Source organism: Limulus polyphemus, unplaced genomic scaffold, assembly GCF_000517525.1.
Source record: "Limulus polyphemus unplaced genomic scaffold, Limulus_polyphemus-2.1.2 Scaffold3027, whole genome shotgun sequence".
NCBI lineage: Eukaryota > Metazoa > Arthropoda > Merostomata > Xiphosura > Limulidae > Limulus > Limulus polyphemus.
In genome coordinates, this window is record NW_013668637.1 from 97,138 (window position 1) to 110,928 (window position 13,791).

Here is a 13,791-nt window from a genome sequence, read left to right on the forward strand (position 1 = left end):
TATATATATATATATATATATATATATATATAATATGTATTTTAAAATTATAGATATACAAGCTGAATGCCCATCATATGACAGGAAATGATTAATTTTTCTTCTCAAAATTATATCTAACTAAAAGTTTTATGAACATGTTTTTTAAAAATTGATTATAATCTAGTAACAACATACAATGGAGAATGATTATCCTATTTCTAGTATTTCACGAAAACAACACTTTTATGTATATTTATTTGGTCATCTCCTTCAAGTATTGCTTGATTAGCATTTTGACTTCTGTATACTTTTAAGTTATCCTCAAATTTTCTTCTTGATAAATCCTTACAGACTGAAACGTTCAAAAAACTGATTCTCAAAAACATATTCCTACTTGGTCAACTGTATGACTCTGATGGTATAGGCAGTTAACTTTATTATGAATTTCTGGGTCTTCTCTTTGGACTGTCTTCCTGGTTTTGGTTTTGTTAGTTTGCTAAGCTGAAGAACTACAATTTAATTTGGGCATTTTCAAAATTGAAATGTGCTGCAGGTAAAACATGCGGGTTATTATAAAAGTTGTAGCCAAGGGTTCCGACTGGACAAAATTTAGTGGTGTTGTGTCAGTGTCTCTCCTTGTCAATGAAGCAAATGTAATGTGGAATTTCAACCAGTGATTATGATATATGTGTGCCAGTAGTACCAAGCATGGGGGCATGTATACCCATTTCAGTTTTATTACTCATCACTATTTCTACCAACCTACCCTCAAATCTAATTATATGCCCACAAAAATACATTATCCATTTTATATATACATATATATGTCTGGAAAATTTTTAAAAAGACAAACTTGTTTGTCTCAGCAGAAAGCGTAGCCATTTTGTGCAAGTTGTGTGTCAATCGGTACAGCAATGTGACAGATAGATGGCTTTTGATATTTGTATAGTAGATAGATTTTATATAAATAACCAAAGGGAAACAGGTCTTTCTTATAATTGTTCTAAACAAATAAAATATTGTCAAACCAAATCTTTATGAAAAATAAAATGTTTTTATTAACATGAATTTTTTATAATGTGAGTAGAACAGTATGAAAGATAATTTTTGTGAACATGCAAGATACTTGTGTGAATCCTTATTTTGAAGTTTTTATTCACACTACTAACCCCTTCATTTTGTTCCATTATATGAATAAGTAATTCACTGAAAATTTATCTCTACTGAATAACATTTACGGATTGCTCAAGGTATTTTAAATTTTGCATTGTAAGTCACATTGTATCTACATATTCTGGATATTTTAGAATGATCCAAAATATTCTAAATAATTCTGGAATGTTCTAGCATATTATTATGGACTATTCTTACACATTCTACAATATTGTAGCATATTCTAAAATATTCCAGAGTATTCCTTCTGGTATGTAATTTCAATTGTTGAGAATCATCTCACAGCAGTGATGATGAAGTTGGTGGATACTGTACCAACAACAGTGATTGAGAGTAGAGGAGCAGTTGGAGAACCGTCATCTTCTAAATCTAAATAAAGGGCAAAAAAATATATTATCAGTCCTGATTTTAGTAGCAGCTATGGACAGAACCAAATTGAGTAATAGAAAAGCAACATTTGTTCTTACTGCTAGAGCTCACAGCCTTGTTTATGATGTACAAAAACTAACCATCAACCATTCCTCAGTCCAACATCACTTCTGTGAAGAATTTGTCTTGTCTGGTCTTGCTTCTACTTCACTTGGATAGCAAGCTCCTTAATTATCTCTCAGGGAAAGAACAAATGTATTGCCTGCCAGTGAATTTGTCTGTAGCAGGTGTTTCAAAGTTGATTTCTAGAACTGGAGAGGCTTAGGCTTTTGCTGTTACTCACTTGCTGGAAGAGTGGGGCTTCATTGATTGTGCAAAAGCTTTGACACAACAGCAAGCAACAAAGGTTACAGAAATAGAGCATTTGTATTGTTAGAAAAATGATTAAACAAGTATCTTCTGTATTTGATATACTGGCATCATATCTTAGATCTTGTCCTGACATGTGTTTTCAAAAAGAACTTTATATTTTTAACCTGAAATTTTACCTTCAAATAAAGACCAGACTAATATTTTGCTTTTTTACTTGCTAGATGGCACCAGACTATGACCACCTGACCTTGATGCAAAAAGTGGAAGTATTTGAACATGCCCTGGAACATACAAATGGTGATGACTTAGCAAAGTTGCTCTGGTTGAAGAGTCCCAGCTCAGAAGTTTGTTACTTTCCTAACATCTTTTGCTTTATGTCTTTTTCACAGTTTTTACTTATCATGTTTTAATGATTTTGTGCTTTTTAAAAATGATTTTGACTAGTTTTATTGGTAATTTTGTTTTTCTTTCTTTTTTTCTCGAAAGAAAAAGTCAAAACTTATTAGAATAAGACCAAATATATCCATGTGAAATTAGATAGAGTTTGAATTTTTTTTAAATCATAACTTAAATGTAGTTGATATACTTTAATAAAAGTTGATTAAAAGAATGAATACAATTATACCGTTTACTATTTTTTTATGTATGAGTAATTTTAAATAAAGGAGATATATAAAATACTCTTAAGTTGAGTAGTGTTTAACCTGCATAATTACAGAGGTTATAATAATCTTTTTTGTGTAGGTGTGGTTTGATCGACGGACCAACTATTCTAGATCTCTGGCTGTGATGTCAATGGTGGGCTATGTATTAGGCTTAGGGGACAGGTGAGTAAATAATTTGTAGCATATGTAGAAATATCATTTTGTTTTTCATGGCTGATGAACATTTCAAGATTCAGCTTTCTTTGTATTAGTATTAAATTATAGTTCTAATTTTTGTTGTTGTTGTAACTTCTGAACAAAAACTAGCTGTCTCATTGGCTTATACACCTAATCTAACAGCTGTAAGAAGACTTCAAAACTCAGCTACAAATTAACTATGGAAGAATTTTGCAATTGAAAGTATATGTGTGTGCATATACGTGGTGTGCACAATTGTACACTATACAATTGGTGTCTTTAGTAAGCCAGCCCCTATATTATGTATGAAGTGAAGGAGTAAAAAAAATTAATGCACATAATATTAAATATTATTACATTCATAGAATAAGTACTTTAAAAGACACACAGGTTTATTTAAAGCAAAGTTTTAAATCTATATCTTCTATTTGAAAAGGCTGCTTTTCTACTGGTAAAATTTTATACACACTTAGTGGGGGGTTGTGTGTTAGTCAAAGCATGTATTTGCCCATTAATATGCATTATATATAGAGAATTTAGTTAAACAGAAACTATACATGTTCACTATATTCTCAAACAAATCTCCAGCTGCAGCTTAACATTTTACATCTCAAATTAATACAATCAAGTAGTCAATAGCTATAGTAAATCATCATGAACTGTATTAGCTAGCTACTAGAAACATATATTATCATTACAATGTGTAGAGTTAGTTACCATATCACCTAATCCTTTGCCCACAGTTGAGCATTAAAAAAACCAGCAAACAAGATAAATAAAAAATTGGGAATTTAAAAACCTGCAAATATGGATTACAAAAAAGTAAGTAAACAAGGCTGGAGATACTGTAGACATTATATACTCAAACTACATATCCCTGTTTTGATTCCATCAAATGTAATTGTAGGTAACAACATGGAGCCAAAATAGGGGTTTTTAGTTTGAGTAAATAATGTTTATAGTATCTCTAGCCTTGTTTCCTTACTTTTTTAACTAATTGAAATTGGAGTTTCTGGTTATTACAATTTTCAGTTATTCTAAATATTCAAATAATTGTAGTATCATATTATGTTTGTTTATTGTTAAGCATTAAGCTACATAATGGGCTCTTTGTGCCAATTCCCAATTTTTTATTTGTCTTGTAAACAGAAGAATGTAGTCATTCCACTACTTTCTCATCCAGTGTTAATTTGTGGCTGCTTAACAAAATTAAAACAGCTATAGAGTAGCTCAATGGAACAAAGAATTACAACTTTAGAAAGTAAACTTTTATAAATTCAGCATATTTACCAGTAGTTGTAATAAAAAGTCATTTAAAATGAACTTCTGATGTAAAGATAAGCATATTTTCATTGTTACTTCTTTTTTTATGATTTTTCAATTGAATTGTTTTCAAAGACATCCATCCAACTTGATGCTTGACCGTCTCAGTGGTAAAATTCTTCACATTGACTTTGGAGATTGTTTTGAAGTGGCAATGACGAGAGAAAAGTTCCCAGAAAAGATCCCTTTCCGTTTAACTCGAATGTTAATCAATGCAATGGAGGTAAGTTATTGTCAGCACAATTATTTTGTCTACATTTCTCATACACCTAAATTAGATACAAAATAAAACTAAACACTAAGGAAATGAATGGTCATTTGGTGAACTTTTATTGCTGCATTTTAGCAAAACAAGTAGATTTTGTGAGAATCCATATTATTTAGGGATGTTTTAAAAGGTTAAATTGAAATTTTTGCTATTATTTTTTCATATATATATTAATGTAATCACAAATCTATTAACATGAATGAATTGAAATATGCCATAACTATTGCACACATGTTGTGTAGTTATTCTGTGAAACTTTCTAATAACAATACACCAGCAAAGAAATGTTTACAGATAAAGGTTTTTAGATTAAACAAACCTAAATACTGTAGGTACTATAGGTATGTTGGTATTACATGTGTCACCACTCATTATACCAACAACAATCAATGTTGAGATACCATGCACATGGTAGTATTGTATATCTGGGGGGTTGATCACACTTTGTATATGCTCAGTCATTAATGTGTTACTTCAGTAGTGGTGATGTACTTAGTACTTTTATATTTGGTTCATTGTGAATCTGTGACCTTTTAATAGTTCATTGTCACCACAAGCAGAATTATGGCTTGTTGAATGTCACAACCATTCTCAAGGAAGGATATTCATATAAAGGATTGTTAAATGATGTTGAGAAAATGGACACAACATTACAAAGAAGGATCCTTCAGTGTTCTCCACAGAAGCAAGAAACAAAACTTGCACAGCAGAGTACTTAGGACAGTACTACGTTCTGAAGCCAACCCAGAGTGACAACTTCATCTGAAAAGTGAGTGCATGGTTACAGAAGAGAACTCTCTAAACCCTAAAAATTATTTCGTTAAAGCTGAGACCATGAACAAAATAATGAACAAGGATTTCAAGTTGAAAAGGGTCATGAATCAAAAGTTCACAAGCTTCTAGCAAGATTTTAAAGTCAACAGCTTATTTTCATGAGAAATGTAAATCAGTGCAGTGTCATTCGGCCATAAACCTGTCAAGTCTTCCAGGACAGTTGTAATGGACATTTGTGCCCTTGACCAGCATGATTTTGGAAGCTTAGATTCACATATAATGGAGGATTTGTGAAACGTTTTTCAAGAAGTATCAAAAAAGATTGACCTCATCATTTTTCACAAATTCTTGTTACAGTAGAAATTACAGTGTTAGACTTTAGTGTGTAATGGCCATCGTTATAAGTGTAAGTAATAATGGAGGAAATAATTGCAAGGGCATTATAGGATCTGTAACATCCTTCTTGTAAAGTACAGTTAACTTGTGCAAAGATCTTCCCAGAACATTTATAAATAATAAAAAAATGTTTAGATAACTTTGATATGTTAGTATTCATACAATATACATGTACACATTTTAACATTAAATTTACTTATACATAGTACATCAGCAAATAAGTATATACAGACGAAACAAGTCTTAAAGCCAGTGCAAGCTTTTCTTTTAAACAGTTCAACCAAAGTCCACATATTTTTATATTACTATTACCTAAATTTTCAAAACTTGGATGTATTTTATATAGTACTTTGGCAACTCTGTTGTTAGTAATAGATTTTGTATTTACCATAAATAAACTAGCAAGTAATATATATTTTTTTAGGTGACAGGAATTGAAGGAACATACAAAATTACCTGTAAGAATGTTATGAAAGTTTTGCGAGAAAATAAAGACAGCTTAATGGCTGTATTAGAAGCTTTTGTGTATGATCCTTTACTCAACTGGAGACTGGTTGATGGTATGTATTTATTATTTTTGAAGTTATGATATAGACAAATGTAAAGGCTAGAATGCTAACTACTTATTTTATTACAGATTTCAAGCAGTTTCTGAGTGTCAGAACTTAGATAGATATTATTATATTGTAACATTAAAAAGAAAACCTAAGTATGCATTGCATAAACCTCAAGAGGTTGTATAAAAAAGCACACACTTTGTGAGAGATTTGGTTTTGAACTTGCATTAGCATCTCTGAGGAAAGTGTATGGTTATAAAATTGGTTTTTCTACAGATAAGTCTTATGTACAAAGAAGAAAAAGTACACATAATCTGATTGGAGAATATACGCATTAAATGTATTTTTTCTATGTAAGGATTAAGAGTTGGAGAATACTTAGTTTTTGACAAAAGCATTAAGTCCTTGAATATTCTGATGATAAAATCTGTTTCATTTACTTTTCTTCCACCTTTCACTAGAAACCTATACAGTAAGTTTTGAATTTGATTAATCCTAAGCCAGAAACAAAGCTTATTAGCGGGGCTTTTCTATTTTTCATCTCATTGGGATACAGCAGTCTTTCACAGAGGATTATAGATATTTTGATCTAAGCAATAAAGTAATCTGACCTCAAAGTCCACTAATAAGATGTAGAAGTGCTTATGCTCCCAAAAAAGAGTTTTCAAATTAAGACTAGAATTAGCTGTCTAATTGTTATTTTAAGGCATTAAATATTACATATTTTGCTGTACTTTTATAAGATAACAGTATGAACATACTTTAATTTTAAATGTTATTTTTATATCTCACTAGTGAAAGTTTCATAAAATTGCTAGTCTTGTCTGTGCTTAAAGCCAGCACTCTAACTTAGGTATTTTTAAAAAAATATGGAAATAACACAAAAGCTAAAATGTGGTATAAAGGCAAATCAATGATTAATACAAGATTCAACAAAAAGTTGTATTGTTATGGTTTGCTGACTTTTACATTTGTGCCTTTCCTGGACAGAAACTATCCTTAGATATCAGTATTTATCTACCAGTGGAAATTATATATCTCAAATCATGCATTATTGTTCTTGATATTGAATCAGGGACTTTCAAATATTATTTTTCTATTTCGTAATTCTGTGAAAAATGTCGTGTATGGTTTTGGTTTCTGTAGTTAGTATACAAGTTTTACTATTTCCAAGAGATCTTTATTAGCAGCATGTTTTAATGAATTTCAGCAGCCAGGTTTTGAAATTAATTGCCACAGGAATATCTTGTAGTTTACAGTAAATCTGAAATGGTTCATTATATCAGAAAATATTAAGTAAATGCAAATCATTGAGCAGATTTTTTATTTCTTCTCACACATGCAGACCAGAAGTTCCCCAGATTTTAAAGTTAAAAGTTATACAATAATGAACCTAGTTAATAGAAAGTGTAATTCATTATTATGTATAACAATATGTGAATATTTGTCCAAAGCAATATACACTATTACATAAAGTCAGAAAACATCTTTTTTTTCTGTTTAGTGCTACTTAAGAATAACAATATGGAATGAATTACTGTAACTGTTAAATGAAGTTATTACAAAAAGTCAAACCATTCATTGTGACCTGTCACCATCTATGGGTTTGTAGCCTATGTACTGCTAATGGAATATAAATGTAAACTATTCACTCTACTTCATCCTAATGGAACATTACATTCAGTTTATGACATAATCATGGAAGACAGGCACATTATTTAATATTGTTCTCTCACTTTCTTCCTATCTTCATATCACATGTGTGATGGGTTCAGTATCTACACTCATTTTTTCCAAATCCCCACACTCAATTTTCACTGCATACATATCATTTTACTGCATGCACACTTATTTTCAGCTTACTCCTACTCCTGATATTCCCTATATTTATGACCAGTTTTACCATATGTGAGATAAGTTTATTTTTCCTTCAGTGCATGATTGTAGGAATTTCACATATAAAATTAGAACATATTTTTTGCACATCAACATGATTACATGACTGGTATGAATTGTAACATTCACTCTCTAGGCATCCCCTCCAAGAAGTACGAAATTACTTATTATAGTCATCACTCGGACAATGCATAATTTTTATAGGCTTCAATTTTATTTGGTTACAGAGCCATGATATAAATAACCAGATCCCTATTGCCACTCCCACTTGTCACATCCTGTCTTTCAGAAATTGCCAATAGTTCTCTCTGACATTCAATACTGTATCATTTATAACAAGTAGAAAGCCAAGGTTTTCATCTATCAAACGATGTATTATATTATGTTGTTTTCTGTAAAGAGAACTTAATTTTGCTTTCAGTTCAAGCTTGATTCTTGCAGGAAACAGATTAACTAGCTTAGATGAAGTTTTAACGGCTCTCGTTGCATAGTTAGAAAAGCCATAAAAAGTGTGATAGTTATGGGACATCATCTGGTTTTTGCACATATATTGTTCTGTGTTTCTTGGTGCATTATTTAATTAAATAAAAAAATGATTTAGTGCAGTACTACCCTTAGTATAAAAAGTAGGGTTAGGTGTCATCGACAGTCAATAGTAAAAAAATTAAAAGACCCAAGTAAGTACTTTTTATGTACTCTTCATTTATTATTATAAAAGTAAATAAAATGTAAAAATCTGGTTACGGTTAGATTAGGTGAAATGAATAATAATATGATAAAAAAATTTCACAAGTTACGTTCACGAATAGCTTGTGCATAATGTAATTCAATAGTGTAATGTGAGCTGCAAATTTGCCAAGGGATTTACAACTTACAATGGTATGATTACTTGTGATTTTACAACACATTAAAGATAAATCTGTTTCTACAAGTTCTAAACTTTTCAAGCTTAGAACTGAAAAAAGTGTATGGTATTTTTTAAGTTTCACAGAATGAAAAAATAATTTGATTCTTTCAAATATTTGTTTTTACCCCTCATTTGTAAGTATTACCAACTTTACAAATACTAACCTAACAAATAAGCCAAAATACTAATCTTTGCCTAATTTTATATATTTAGGGGAATGTTATTCTTCTAGTTTCTTTCCAAAACTTCTTCAAAGTTGTTTATCTAGTGACAGTATAATTGTAATCAAAATTTTCATAGAAGTTTGGTAAAATGCTGGTCAAAACATGGTATTCTGTAATATTGTTAACACTTTTCTTAGTTTTCCCTTGCATACTAGAAGCTAGTAATTTTAGTGCATATGGATGTTTCTTGAATATTATATACCTACTAGAAAAGAAAGTAAAAAGGTAAACTTAATACACAATTCAACATTTGATGTAATGATTAAAAATAATAAAATTCTATGAAAAATGAGTTTGATCTAAATATAAAGCTAAATTCAAAAGGATAATCTTTTAACCTCTGAAATTTTATTTTTTTTCTGAGGTTCCATTTTACTCTATATGGATGTATAGAAGCTAGGTTAGATAATATGATGGAATTCATAATTAATAATGTATTAAACAATACATTTTTTAATAATATCTTTATAAATTATCTTTATTGCAGCCCAACCCAAGACAAAACACTCAAAGACAAGAAGTGAATCAACATCTTCTAGTCACGAACAAACAGGTCAGGCATTATTGCTGCTGTGTTTATATTTGTTATTCTGAGCTAATGAAGAAGTGCTAGAAGATTTAGCATCTGGAAGAAAAGGCAATGTTCATGTTGTGCTATATCATGATCTATAAACTTGACTATATTAATTAGCAGTATCACGTTAAAATTAAATGTTGTACTGATCAAAAATAGGTTTTATACATTAAATCATAAAGTATCAGGGGTTTCTGATCAAAGATTACAAAAGCTATGTATTTTAAAAAAAGATATTATAAAAGCTTTTCACTCATGAGTTATCCAAGTGAAGCTTCTTTTTGCATTCCACAGTCGATGTCCTGGTTGTTGTGTCAGAGTCATAATTACTTAGAATTTACTGAGCATTGCCAAAAATATTCTAGTAACATATGTGTATTTCTGTGTAGGTTATATTTGGCTTAATGTAAACAACAGTTTCTGAGTTTAATATCTATTTATATTTTATATTAAAAGCTGACCTCTGTATTATAATGAGTTTTAAATGTACATGAAAGTATGTTTAAAAACTAGTGATATACACAATGTTTTCTATACTTCTTTTAAAATCTGGTATTGCTTAATATTGATATTTGACTTAATGTAAACAACAGTTTCTGAGTTTAATATCTATTTATATTTTATATTAAAAGCTGACCTCTGTATTATAATGAGTTTTAAATGTACATGAAAGTATGTTTAAAAACAAGTGATATACACAATGTTTTCTATACTTCTTTTAAGATCTGGTATTGCAGTTATTGTTCTAAATAAAATAAAAATTAGTATTTGTATGTTTGCATGATTTTTAAAAGACATCCTTGTTAAACATGTAAATATTCAACAGGTGATATTCTAGAGAATGTAGATGTCAGCTCTCAGTTGGGAGTAAAAAAAAACGAATCAACTGAAAACAGTGGAGGTATGTATAGCTTCTTCTTATTTTATTATATTTGTGTTTCCAAAACAAATTGTACTATGTAAAAAAGACATGTCAACACAGTATCAAAGCTTTATTTCAAGACTACTTCTAGTTGTCTTAAAATAAACTTTCTATCAGGTGTCAGATGTTAAATTATGTTCACCAATTATGCTTCTTAATAGTATAAATATATACTGTGTTGTTGTTGTTGGGCTAAGGATTCTTCTACAATAGGTTTCTTTGACTTGTTGAGGATAAATTCAAAAATAAACAAACAGCACTCACTCCACTTGTTTTCAAAATAAAAGAAATATTTGGAACTAGTTAAATGTATATACAACAAATTCTTTACACTATGGAGATCATAGGCATATCATAAACACTATATATAGTTCTCTTCTTGTCAAAAGTCCACTTAAACCTATTCAATTTCCTTAGAATTTCAGTTAACAAGCCTAACTATTTTTTCTCTATTATTATCACCAAACTATTGGATTATAGTTTACTTACTTTATCATCGAGTTACCATGTTTGTATCCTATACTTCTAAAATTTTCTGCTCCTTTTTCTGTCTTTGTATTTCCGAGAATCGTCTGTCTATTTGTCAAAGGCCACTGAGGCTAGTTCAAATACTTTAAATCTCTTTTTGACAAAATAAATTCTTCTTCTTATCTTTTTCAACACCGTTAGTCTCACTCTAATATATATCAACCATTAGATCTTCCACTCCTACGATGTCTAACTTTTCTTTGGCCGAATTCCTTCTCATAACATTACTTTACTTCTCATCTGCTCTGTTTTTGTCTGACTGTCTACTTTTCCCACTCATCTCACACTATTTATATATGTATCACTTAATTGTCTGCACACTATATCCTCAACATAAATAAATTTCGGGCAAAGTTCTATAGTCTAGACATCAATGAATTACAAACACAACATACAACTCTTACCGATGTACGTAACTAAATTTGTCATAATATTTACTTTAAAATAATTGCTTCTAACTATCTTGTTATGAACAAAACTAAACAATCATAAAATATTCACTCACAAAATAAATAAATTAATAATGTCTACACTAAACAGTTTTTTATATCATGATATTAGGGCACATGTATACATGTAATTTTTGTGTAGTATGGTTTTGGATAATTTTTAATTAAACGTCCTTTGTAATGGCAATATCCATTAATAGGGTCAAGTACAATATTTTTAGATCTATAGCATGAACCTACTATATACAGAAATATTATGATTAAAAGCGTTTCAAAAATTAATCATAAATTTATTGTTACAATTTATAATATTACCCGTTTTTTAAGATAACCATATCTGTGACTGATATGGCAGATGTCCCTACTAAAAATCCTTCTAGTGTTAAGAAATGTAAAACGTTTCTTACTATTAAGCAAGTTGAAAAAATATTAAGTCTTCAATATAATTTAATATATAAACTATGAGTTTCTTACACTATTCTTTTTCATTAAAAAATACACTTCATTAGTGAATAATGTTAGCTGAAGCATAAATAACTAATATAATAAATATCTTTCTCAAACAAAACAAATGATTTGTATGTTGTGAAATATGGAATTATTGTCATACTAATTATTTCAGAAATGTGCTGAAAGATTTCATATTTTACTTTTTTTTCCAATTGGCAAAACAAAATAGTAAACATTTATTTGTACTCCACAAAAAGCATTTAAAAAGGAATATATTGAAACTTTTTTTATTTTAAGCTGGTTATCATTATAAAGAGGTTTGTAATAATGAAAATGTTGTTTTAAATTCTTCGTTTGATTGTTTTAAGGTAGTTAAGAAAGTCTTTTGACTACATCACTGATTTATACATTGCATTTTTGTTCTTAAAAAATTGGAAATGTTGATAAAAATGATTTACTGTTTGATTTAAAATATAAAAAAGTGATTGAGCAAGAGCCTCAGTTGTGGTTAACAAAAGTTTGAGTATATACTTCCTCTTAATGCTAGATACTAGCATGCTTTGAGTAAAACTACTTTAAATATGTTATCTAATGTTTGTCTTTTATATGATTTTAAGTAACAGAAATGAAACCTGATCATCTTTGGAGAGTGAACTTTCTTTCACCAAGATGATCAGTTGTTGGCCAATTGTACTAGAAGTCAGACATCATGCATTTTTAAAAATGTGACCTAAACTGTAAAATAGCATTGCTCGTGTATGTGATTTGTAAATGATGGGAAACAAAGAGAAGGGATAGTTTTGTAATAACAGCTAACAGAACTACTCTTTCTTAACTTTGCTTCCCATCCCTTACACAGCCTGGCATGGCCTGATGGTTATGGCGCTCGACTTGCAATCTGAGGGTCACAGGTTTGAATCCTCATCACACCGAACATGGTCACCTTTTCAGTCATAGGGGTGTTATAACATGATAGTCAATCCCAATAATGTGATGGTCAATTCCACTGTTCATTGGTAAAAGAGTGGCCAAGAGTTGGTGGTAGGTGGTGTTGACTAGCTGACTTTCCTCTAGTCTCAATACATCATTTGTAGTGCTTGATGTGTTGTGAAACCTGGACAGTAAGTGCTGTCAAGTGAGGACAACTAACAGTAAAACCCCACATATAAATTCATAACCAAATAGCTCTCTGCACTAAATTCAAAAGAAACCAATCCTTTTCACATCACACACACGTGCAGTGCTAATTTAGATCATATTTTTAGAAACTATGATGTCTCGCATCTGGTACAATGGCCATTTAGTTAATCACCATGCTTACAGTGGTCACTTGCCATTGTCTCGTATCTGGTACAATGACCATTTAACTAATCAGCATGCTTACAGTGGTCACTTGCCATTGTCTCGCATCTGGTACAATGACCATTTAACTAATCAGCATGCTTACAGTAGTCACTTGCCATTGTCTCGTATCTGGTACAATGACCATTTACCTAATCAGCATGCTTACAGTAGTCACTTGCCCTTTGCAGATGAGGAAGGAAAGTCCATTTTCTGAAAGCACTTGGGTTATTGAGTTTCTTTTTTGATGCAGTTTGTTTTATGTTGATCCTGGATGCCTCGTAAATATCATGAAACATATAACTCTGGTTTTCCAAATGCACTTAACAACCAGACTAGCAGCCAAATATAAGCAACATTTATGTTGTTTTTCACAACAATAGTTTTCAGAATAGTTTATTTTATTGAGTCATTTTTTTTTTTTTATTTATTATGCAGAAATTA

At 30.2% G+C, this 13,791-nt stretch overlaps 1 protein-coding gene across 1 annotated transcript in view; it reads left to right on the plus strand.

Moving 5' to 3' along the window:
• LOC106468498 (serine/threonine-protein kinase mTOR-like) overlaps positions 1–13,564 on the plus strand; it is a gene marked incomplete at its 5' end in the record, with an annotated part of 108,081 nt that extends 94,517 nt beyond the window's left edge. The window contains 7 exons of the mRNA XM_013928928.1: positions 2,118–2,240; positions 2,641–2,723; positions 4,137–4,284; positions 5,924–6,059; positions 9,571–9,636; positions 10,484–10,558; positions 13,272–13,564. Of these exons, the coding sequence (XP_013784382.1) occupies positions 2,118–2,240; positions 2,641–2,723; positions 4,137–4,284; positions 5,924–6,059; positions 9,571–9,636; positions 10,484–10,558; positions 13,272–13,564 (924 nt within the window). The remainder of the gene's footprint in view (positions 1–2,117; positions 2,241–2,640; positions 2,724–4,136; positions 4,285–5,923; positions 6,060–9,570; positions 9,637–10,483; positions 10,559–13,271) is intronic.
• Between the last annotated feature and the right edge of the window lie 227 nt (positions 13,565–13,791).